Raw genomic sequence first — 11,306 nt, 5'->3', positions numbered from 1 at the left:
GAATTGAGTATATAGTATCTATACAATTGTATATATATTTTACTTATTAAGTAAGATTAGATTTTTTTGGTTTTCCCTAAGATTAAGTCATCTACTTTAAAGCAACTAAGACGCACAAAAACGTTCCTCAATTCAATTTTCATTCAGTGATTAGCAATGTCTTCCCAGCGAAATTTTAGTCTAAATATTTGAAATTAGCATAAAATTCACAAACTAGAATTAAGCTTATAAATATTATTGTTATTTTTATATGAGCATAGAAAATTAATAAGTTGAATAAATAATTCATTTGTTTATAAACGGATGTTTAAAATATTTTGATTAACTGTCAATTATTTTTTAATTTAGACAATCATTTCATAGTGTGTTTTAATTTTCAGTTGACCGGAAAACAAGCAGCCGGAACCGTGTTGCCGCAAGACATTAACAGCATGGCGGCATTTCCGCTTTTCCGCTGTTCATCTGTTCAACGTTGACCAGATTCAAGTTAAATGTTCCACTGGTAAAAACAATCTACTGGCATTACAATGCCGGCCAGCGATGATTAATTGATATTTAATATATATTTTTCGCATTTAACACGTTCTCCATATCCCATTTAATTAACGCTTCATATTTTATACATAAAGCGGCTTAAGTCCGAAATCAGTTGACATGCAGGGTCTGCATTAATTTCCTTTTAATTGATTGCCAATGCAATGATATTGACCCACTTGACAATTGTGCGGCGGAAATTTACTGACGAAGAGTAGCGGGCTTTTGGTATGCTTTTATTTAATTGGAATTTCAGTAATTTTATCAAAAGCATCAAAGGTTTTCTTATTGTGGGCTAGAAGAGCAGAGAAGGGGCAGCAAAATACTTTAAATAATAATAATAACTTGACATAAAACTTCATTCTATGTCATTTGTAATTTGTTTTTTTGTGTTTCACTTTAACTATGTTATTTCATTTTAAATGGTATTCTAATTTGCTATAGTTTCGAGATTTCTAATATTTTAGATATTGTAATTTGATGGCAAATATAATGAGTCATTTCTTAATGGTTAATTTTCTTAAATTAAATTGGTGAAATAACACGTTTAAAGAAACATATTATTATGCAAGTGAATGGATCATACTAATAAAAAATAAAAACTAACAACAAAATTAGCAACAAAACGATTTTAATTAAGCTTAGATTCTTTTTTTTTTATTTTATGTATGTTACTATAATGTAAAATATATAGTTTGCAAAAGTACTTAAATTAAATTTAAATATTTACTATCATTAAGCTGAGATTCTCCTTCAATCTCTAAATATTTTTTTTAGTTGTTTTAGCAAATTATGCTAACGTTTTATTTGTAGTTATTTTTTTGCATTATTTTAGAAGCACAGTTTTTTCACTGCTCATAATAAGGCTCAAATGTGCAATTGCATTAATTGTTCAGCTGTTTCATGCGCTGCGCAGATGGAGGCGGTGTGTTTAATGGGCAAACACATCAATGTGTAAGGCCAGCAGCGAATGCTCGTAAAGTGGCACGGCAACAGCCTGCAAAATGAGCAGCGTTCCATGGCTTGTTATGAACTTTAATATTAATAACCATTTATGCTTATGACAGACAATGAAAGCCGTGCTTAAAATTTGTTTTCGCTAGCTTCTGTCGTCGCTAGCCCTCGCTTGCTCTTTCTCTCGCTCTCTCTCTTCTGGCCAACAACCTGACGCTCTGTTTTCGTTGTACGACAATAACACTAAATATGCTTAGGGATGATGTAAGGGGTGAGACGAGGGAAGGGAAGTTGAACTGAAATGAGGCGCACTATGCATTTAAAAGCGTTGCGAGTTTGTCAGTTAATATGCAGGCCGAGACTGGTCTTCATTACTAACCACACATACACAGCTAACACACACATGCAGCTGTTGACAGTGCACTATGGAATAAATTACTCGAACTTCAGTTATCATTATTATGATTTGCGGCACATGGTTATAGTTAAGGAACATGTTGAAACCTTTTTAAATTTGAAGATAGTCAATACAAAAAAAATTAAATGTCTTCATATATGTTATATATTATATGTTATATATATGTTATATACATTTTTAATATTAATACTAACTAATAATAGAATAATAATAACTAATAATAGAAGAAATTGAAGTCTGTTCCCTAAATAAATAAACGTTTATAAAAGATATATGCATGTATGTAATATACATGTTGTAATTTATATATTTTATTTTTAATTAAATATTAGTTATCTGTTTCCTTCCTAGAATTACTAGCTAAAGTATATAAATTGGGATGGTATTTTGGTATGTTTTGAATGTAGTACTATATATGTATATCAATATACCAATTATATCCTTTTGTATATTTAAGTATATTTTTCAGAATTCATTTGGTATATTTTTATACTGGGCAGCGGGTATTTCACAGTCGAGTATACTGTAGTTTTCTTACTTTTTAATATATACTTTGTTCATTTATGAATATTTATTTTATTTCTATTGTAATTATATTTTTATTAAGATGACTTTTAGCTTAATTTGCACATTATTTACAAAAAATTGTTTGCGGCTACGCGACCGACAAAGCTAAATAAAAAATTAAAAATCAACATATTTATGTTTAAACATGGCAGTTATTAATTAATGTCGCGTCAAATTGACCTTTGGCCCATAGTGCGAAATGGCAGAAAAATAAACAACAAAATGTAAAGCAATTAAAAGCAGTGCCACCGAACATGCAACGCCAAACGAATATACCCATAAAACATGAGCAGCAGCAGCCCAATTTTGACTCGACGGCATTTCATAGAACCGACTGCACGCTGTGGCTACAAGTGGTAGACGCCCCCTTTTTCCTTTTCCCCTTCCTGCCTCCTATATCACCATCATACAACTATAGCTTTGTATTGAGAGTTGGCAAAAAGTGGGCAGAGGCAGAAACAGTGACGGGGGGACTGCATTTGGCTTCTCTCTATTTGAGGTTAAAGTGCAAAAGTTGATAACAAGCGCATAGCATAGCACATAGTACTTCCGCACAGTGGGTGTTAAATATTTTCGCACACACCCATCCAACAATCCACATAGTACACACACGCTTGCGGCCATCAAGCTTTATGAAAATGGCGACTCTGTGGTCCAAAGTAATTGCTATTCCAACGCGCCGAAAAATTTATTATTGTTAATCAGCGAACGAACCCCAAAAAACCCAAATGGACGGGAGGAGCATAGGTTTTGTATACATACGATATGGTAGTAAAGAGTATATATGAATAAGTGCTTGTTCTAAGTATTGCCCAAGGGTGCTTCAAGTGTGAGCCTAAATGGTTGGCTTCAATACCCACTAATTGGCGAAAGGTGCTGGGGTCAGCTGCATTAGAATTTATTTAAGAGATGCCAGCAATGTTTGATATATTTCTTTCCTCTTTTATAAGTAATTTTTAAATTGCTATCTGAGCTAACCGAAAATGTTTTTTTAAATCATATTAAACTTTCCCAAATATGTATTTTGTACTTTTTTGAAATATATGTATATTTTTTAAATTGTACCTTAAGCTAACTTTCGTTTTTAAGTACATCTTTCCAATATCTTCTTGATATTTTACCCAAATTGAGTAATTATTATAAATTCTAAAGTTAGTTTAGTTTTTCCAAATCTCTTTAAACTTTTCCCAAATATACTCTCTTCATATGTATTTTTTTACTTTCATGACTTTTGGCACATGCTAAAATAGCTACAGAATTTATGATTCCTACAAATTTTGTAGAAGTTATTTAAGAAATATTTTTGTATGGCAAAAAACGCATGGCATAGTAGAACAATATTGATATACCAAATATTATATAGTCATCGGTATATTTTAGCATTTTTGGGGCATATTTTTAGTATACTTGTAGAATACATTCGAGTGTAGTTTTCTTAGTTGTTTATTTCTAAATATGTATTTCTTTATATGTGTTTTTTCATTCATAAAAGATTTTCAAAAACGTATCTTAAACAGATTTTAGTTTTTAAATGCAAATATATCTGTCTAAATTTCTATTAATTTCTGTAATTTTTTTTGGCAAGCATTCATTTTTAAATAAAACAGGAAAGTGAAGTAAAAGGAAAGTATAAGAAGAGGAGCGTTGGAATAAGTGCTCTTAACTTTGTCGATAATTGAATTAAGTGTAGTGCTTAAAACTAGAATGACTTAATGAATTTACATAATATATATAGGATATTTGCCACACTACTATTCTCACACCTCGCTCTTGGACCATTCTCACTTGATGGCTGTTTTCAGTTTTTAATTAAAAAAGAACCTGGCCGCGGAATTGGGCTGCCAAGGTTGGAGCTAACTCACAGTCCGTGGCATTCACGTTTGTGTGCCGGCGCAGTGTTTAGGTTTTTCATATTTATGTGGCGCCTCCACACGCCCTCTTTTAACTGACCCCTCCTGAAATGGGAGCAGCTTCGATCGGGTCGAAAGCGAAGTGGTCGTTAGTCCAAAAGCGAGGAGTCGTTGCAAGGGATTTACAGTGCGTTTGTCGTTTTCGCTGGCAATTATGCAAATCGGAAGATTGCCACACAGCGATACCTGAAAATTCCATGCATTTACAATTTTCTAATCAATGAAATTTTAATTTATGTTCTAGCACCGCTTTTGGCACAGTATTTTCGCTCGATTCTCGTGTGTAATTTTACAGTGTTCACAGTTTTTTTTTGTAGTGTTTGTTACAGAAATATGAAATTACTATTAAATTAATATGTCAAAATGATCCTATTATATACCTGTTTAAACATTATGCTTTAATTAAAAAATCTTCAAATGGAATGAGTCAGCGAATGAATGAATGTCAATCGAAATGACTCTTTATGAATGCACATATTCAGCATTCATTTAAATGCAATCAAAGCTGAGGCACAGAATGGGGTGATCAATATGATGTCTCTCTTGTCTCACGTCTCGTCGCCCGATGACAGTAATTAAGTTTGTTCGTTGACAGCGTTTTTTTATTTTGTATTATATTTTATGTCGATGTTGCAAGTTGCATTTTATAATTCAAAAAATCTCCAGCAACACATTTTGCGTGTCGCTTCCTTGCCTAGCAGTTGCGGCACGTTTTAATTTTTAATTAAATTAATGATTTCCATTGACGACTCCAAATATTGGCATATGGAAAATTATTTAAATACATAAAAACGCACGCCAGCCGCCAATATGTTACATTTACCTTTATAAAATTAATTACCTGGGCACCACATCAGCGCCAGAGGTTGCAGCATCAGCAGCGGCAGAAGCGGCAGGAGCAGCCGCGATGGTAATGGACGAGCATGTTAATACTTGCAACATATTTGTAAAATTGTGTATGGCGCAAAGTTTGTTCTGACATACCCGGTATGGCTGCCTAAGAACAGCATATTTTGCTGTGGAAATTAGCATTACTTTATTTGAAATTAATTAAAGAATTTATTCAAGAGTTTGTTAAACTTGAACGACTTAAATTGAGCAATCTAAAATTCATATATTATCATCATCGTTATCATTAGTTGATTCCCTTTTAACTGCGTGCAGCATATTCAAAAGTCGAGCAGACTCAAGTATAAACAGGCTCGTTGCCGCTTTGTACATATATCATAGAACGAAAAGTTTTTCCATGAGCGTAATTAGAAGGCTTACTGAACTGAATGGCTGCCGGCAGCGTGCTTAAAATGCTCTTTTGGCATTAAATTTATGAGAACCGCACATGTTCGTTTCTGTCGCACTCAAAGGCAACAATAATAAGTAGCAGTAGCAGCAGCAAACAATAACAACAACAAAAACAATAACAACAGCATTTGAGTAGCAGCCACAACAAAAGCAAAGTCAACCAGACGGTAGAAAGTTACGAAGATTGTGTTCGGGCTCCTTTTGGGTGGAACAGCTGCGTCATTAAAAGATTTTCCAAATTGTTGCATGCTGCTACTTTTAGCGCTAGCCACAATGTTTTCAAACTTCGGGCACACACTGCGTATGAGCGATGCAGCGTTTAGGTCTGCGATAAGCATAACCACCATACGCCGTGTAGTCCACGAGTTGCACTGTCTTAAGTCTTTCGGGCTACAGTTTGACCTGTAACCTTGGAGCACAAGCACAAGTTTAGCATGCGAAAATGTTGCCAAGTGCATGCTTTATTTATGACTCTTGGCTAAATCTTTGCTAGCCATCGCAACTTGGCTAAAATTTTACTGCCATATCCCAGACATTGTTTTATGCTACAAATTGAAAAGTTGCGCAATATTTCATTGATTTGAAACTAGGTAATTATATTTGCAATATATCTACGGAGATGAAACTTTAGCTTCGTTAAAATTTCTCTTTCTTGCTGAGAGATTTGCAAATGTCTTCGTCTCAATCTCATCAGCTTTATTCGCGTCTCGCGACCAAAGCCTATTGGCGGTCTTGTTTGGTTCGCACTTCTTGAAAATAATTAATTTGAATTCAGCTTTAGCGATGCGGCAATCGCGCAGCTCGCTCAATGAGCTCCACCAAACTCATCGAAATAATTGCAATGCACCGCAATCGCAAATGCAATCGCAATGGCAATCGAAATGGCAATCGACAAGACCCTCATTACTGTTTTGGCTCGGCTTAAAACACTTAAAGCCAAGGCAGCTCAATGGTTATTTGCAGCAGATAATGAAATGCAATTAACATAGAAAATTTTGCAACATACTATACAAACTTATAAACAGTGCTGCGTCGACTTGATGAACAACGAACGATGGCAAAAATGTGGGCAAAAATGTGCTTGTGGAAAATTGTAACAATAACAGCAATTTACACAACTTCCTGTGGCCTTCCCATTTTTAATCGCCCGTCGCCCTCAAGGACTCCTGGACTGCATAATAAAGCATAGAGACTGTAATTAAAGTTTGCCAACGCCTGCTGAGTGTCCAGCTATTTGAATTGGTATTGAAAAAACACTATAACTCTGGCTATTCTTTGGCTTTCACCAGCAGCTGCTATAGGATCACAAAGCCTTTTGGAGAGAGCATCTGGAGCAAATCAATCGCTGCATCAAGAATGGCCAACGGCTCGACGACGTGCAGCAAAATAGAATTCAATTAACGCGCTTAAATTAAACTGCCACTTCCGGTTTTGATGACATTTTAATCTGTGTTAGCAATGCGCAGACATAAGAGAAAATTGCACTTACTTCTCGTAGTCTCTCTCTCAGTCTCCGGCTGCGGTTGACAACGGTTTGCCACTTGGTCACTTTACTTTAAAGCCAAACTTATGCCAGCATTAACACATTTTTCTCATTTCTCTTCTTTTTTTGTAAATTGTCTCTTATTATGCCATGTTGAAAATAGACAGTTTAATAGTTGACTGTCAGCAACATGTAGGCAATGCTCAATAGAGAAGGCCTAAAGAAAAGACTTTAATATGCTGGAAAATGATTGAATAGCTTGACCATTTTTTAAGTAAATCTAATAATTAGGAAGTGATCGTTAATAATCTCTGAAATCAATGGAAAAAAACCAATTGAATAGACAAATTTAATGCATACATAATTAACTAATAAGCAGTAACTATTAGTCTAGCATACGTACATTCTGAGGCCTCATAATATCTGTAACTGAAGCTCGTCAATGATTAAAGGCAGCATCAATCATTTATTTATCAATTCTTCTATAACGAATCGATGCATCTATCTCTCGAACCTCAGCAATATCAATGAAACCTCCACAAAGAAGCCAGGGACCAGAGTTCGACTACTTGCCTCAATGAACTTAGTTTATCATGGTTATTATTAATGAAACTGCATTGCATTCATGAATGGGACACTCGAAACAACAAAAAAGTCATTCAAGCGTTCACAAATGAATATATTCACTTGACTCAAGTCAAACTGCAGCAAAAGCAACCTCGCAGTGAAGCGACAGACAACGGGAAAACAGAATGGAAGCGAGAGAGAGAGAGAGAACTGTGAGAATCGTCGATTACAGTGAAGAGGAGAGAAGAGCATTTGCTTTTATGCACTTTGTCAGCTTGGACCATTGGTTGAGTTGAGTTGAGTTGAATTGCAGGAGTTGGAGCAATCGTCGTGTTCCAGGGCGTTTGTTTGACGGGCTTGACGATAAGAAACTTTTGCCAAAGCAACTTGAATCTAATTTAATTAGTACAAGAAAAACTGAAGGACACAAGTCCAAAGCGTAAAACTGATAAGTGCTCGAAAGCTGATTAAGTTGGTTAGAACGCGATTGCTCAAAGTAAAGCGGAAAGCAGAAAACTGATTTCTTCGAATCTCTCTCTCTCTCTCTGTCTTTGGCACTGAATTTGGTTGTTTGAAGCATTTGCATTTGGCAAATGCACATGGTCGTTGGTTAACCGTTTACAAGAGGGATTAAAACCGGGTGAAGAGATTCGTTGCTAAGTTCAAACACGTGATCAATTAATTTAGTGAATTTATTTGTAAATCCACAACGTTTGTATAGTGCTCAGCTTGCGATACGTGCGCCACTGGCCGAAGAAGAAGTTCGAGTGGGGCAGGCAAAAGCAAAGGACTTCGATTGTGTCTTGACAGGTGGGTCGGTCCATAACTCATTGACAACTGACGGGGCATTTGCAGCCATGACCGTGTTTTGTCCGCCAACAAGAGGCATGTCTGCTCCACGCTGAACAATGTCTTGTTGGCCCAAACTGTCAGCCTCATTGCAATTGTGGTTGCTGTCCCTATTCGTGTCTGCTTGCAGTTTGGCATTCCTTTCATCTGACGCCGCCTGCTCCTCCTGCTGCTGCTGCTGTAAGTCATTTGTGCATTTTAGCATTGATGTCCTCGTTAATCTTGGCTCAAGTCCCTTTTCATTGCATCCTTCTTCCAATGGCATCACATTAAAGCTCTCGGTTGCCTCAGCACGCAGCAGCTTGGCCGCATTGCATTGAAAAAGATTCTCCAATGAGCCAGCTTTCGCCTGCAATAGTTTGCTGAGAATTTTATTTTTCGGTAGCAAGGATTTTCGTTGCTTCAATGACTCCCGACAGATGCAGTCTTCACTATTGGGTTTAGTTTTAATTAAACTCATTTCACCGAATATCTGGTGTCGTAGTTTGCCATCCCGTTGGCAATGCTCAAAAGCGCCGGCGATAATCGAGTATATCTCCTCGGCGACACCAGAGCGAATGGGCGTGAAGAAGCCCCGACACATTGGGCACTTCTCCGAGCGTATGCGACAGTCGAGACAAAGCAAATGTCCATTCTGACACTGCATAACCGGGGGAGTTATGGTTACGTTGCACACGGGACATTCAATAACCCGCAGAATGCTCTCTACGATAACACCCAGACGCTTTAAGCTGGTGGGCATAGGAACACAGCAGATGCTCTGAAGATTATTGAATTAGTAGTATAACAAATTTAAGCATTAAATGCTGCTCACGTTTTCATCACAGTCGGTTTCGCAGTCGCTGTTCCAGCACAGAAAGGTGACAGCATCTTTTTGGCTTTTAACTATTTGGGCAACATCCGCTATGCGCATGCCAACTATATCCACGCCATTTACCTGAAGAACAAGAAATACATTTGTCATTAATATTTATATAAATTTAATTTTAAAATGAATTAAATTAAATGAAACTTCAAATTTCAAAGCAATACAACCAATATGGCTGTTAACTTGCACTGCTTGCTATGTATGCCACTGCTCGCGTCGATGCACCAAGCAGTTCAACTGCTTGCACGCTGTTAAGTTGCGCTTGATGGCGCTGTTAAGCCACTGCTCACTGTTAACGCAACCCAAATTCATGTTCACTCTTTATGCAATTCACGGTCTTCGATGATTGTGCAATATGACAACAATACGCGTATATGTTTGTATGTGCAATATAAAAAAAGCGCACAACAACTTTGAAATTTGTAGTACAAACAGATACTAGATAATATTGTTTGAGATAATATCTTATTGACAGCATTCCCAACCGTTGATTAATTAGACTATTTTGTTTTCTAATTTGTAGTTGCAGTTTGTTGATTTTAGACAACTGTCGTGTACAAATTAAAAATTACACTGAACGCAAATTAATTAATCAAAGTCATCTTTATAGCTCTGCAATTTTGGTTATTTAACTTGTTTTTCTCCCAGTGTGAGCAATTAGTAGCACCAAACGATGGAGCACTCACCCCTGACTGAAGTTGACAAAACGCAACAACAATAAAGATAAGATCGTTAACCATATGGAGAACCGAGTCTACACACTATACTCCACTTGTGCCATTGCACGAACTGACCTTTAGAATGCAATCGCCGGTCTTGAGGCCACACAACGAGGCAGGTGTGCCCGCGGCCACTTCAGATACCTGGAGCAAACACATATGCGATTAGCAAGTCACACGCCAGACAGACAGACCCCAATGTGGGCATACCCATGGATATGGATCCCACTTGCTGCGCGTCAATCGGAATCCGTACTCTTCGATTTGTGGCGCCGCACGTGGTATCTTCAAGAGGCGCACCCTAGACCCGTCATCGTGACCACCGCCTCCACCCACATTGGTCGCTTGCATTAAGACACGTGAGCACCGAAAGTAAACGATAATTATTTTATAGTACACGCGTTTTGCGGAGAAATCAAAAGACGTGTTCACCGTACGCGGCCAACAAACAAACTGCCTCAGAATTTTAGCTTCAAGCTATTCGCTCTGTTCGCATTCGTTCAGCTCACAGCATCAGTCACAGCAGCCAACAACAGCGGGAGCAACAACAACAACATTTGTGTTGCTTGCTCATTTAACAATGTTGTCTTTATTGTCGTTGCTGTTTTCGGCTTTTTTGGAGATTTTTGTTAGCTATTGCCACCATAGATATACATTCCTATACGTCCAAGAGCGGATTCGTATAACAACTGAGGTCAGCAATGAAAGAGAGACTTGTGAAGAGAGCCAGAGAGAGAGAGAGACAGAGACAGCGCTTACGTATATGGAAATTAGTCAATCCATTAACTTGGAAAATATTTGATTTTGAATTTAAGTTTCTGCCGAGTATTCGAATCCGTTGTATTTACACAGTTGTATATTGTTAGGCAAATGATGCAAACACGAATGTTTGTGATAAAAATAAAGATACACAATGAGTGTTACAATTTTATAAAAATAGTCTATAATATCTAAATAAAAATAATACTCTTTTTCCAAACAGGTATGAAGTACTTATCTTAAAATAATGCTGATTATCTTTTCACAATTGTTTGCTAAAGATAAATCTTCTCTTTATAATTACTTTTTTTAAACAAATATTTCGCTGACATCTCGTCTATCTTATCTCAAAATTTTTTATTCACTAAACAAAAAAAAA

The 11,306-nt window shown here is 36.6% G+C and overlaps 1 protein-coding gene across 1 annotated transcript; it reads right to left on the bottom strand.

Annotated features, from left to right (window-relative positions):
* Nucleotides 1–7,552: 7,552 nt before the first annotated feature.
* On the bottom strand, nucleotides 7,553–10,614 carry LOC133838289 (uncharacterized). Its single transcript, XM_062269356.1, has 4 exons — nucleotides 10,379–10,614; nucleotides 10,244–10,312; nucleotides 9,396–9,518; nucleotides 7,553–9,341 (listed from the first exon to the last, which is right to left on the bottom strand). Exons 1-4 carry the CDS (start codon nucleotides 10,517–10,519, stop codon nucleotides 8,457–8,459), a joined length of 1,218 nt encoding a protein of 405 aa, XP_062125340.1. The 5' UTR covers nucleotides 10,520–10,614; the 3' UTR covers nucleotides 7,553–8,456.
* Nucleotides 10,615–11,306: the final 692 nt, after the last annotated feature.

The sequence above is a fragment of the Drosophila sulfurigaster genome, chromosome 2R, assembly GCF_023558435.1.
Source record: "Drosophila sulfurigaster albostrigata strain 15112-1811.04 chromosome 2R, ASM2355843v2, whole genome shotgun sequence".
In the NCBI taxonomy this organism is placed as follows: Eukaryota; Metazoa; Arthropoda; class Insecta; order Diptera; family Drosophilidae; genus Drosophila; species Drosophila sulfurigaster.
Note: the sequence above shows the minus strand (reverse complement) of the source record. Positions and strands in the feature narration are given on the sequence as shown.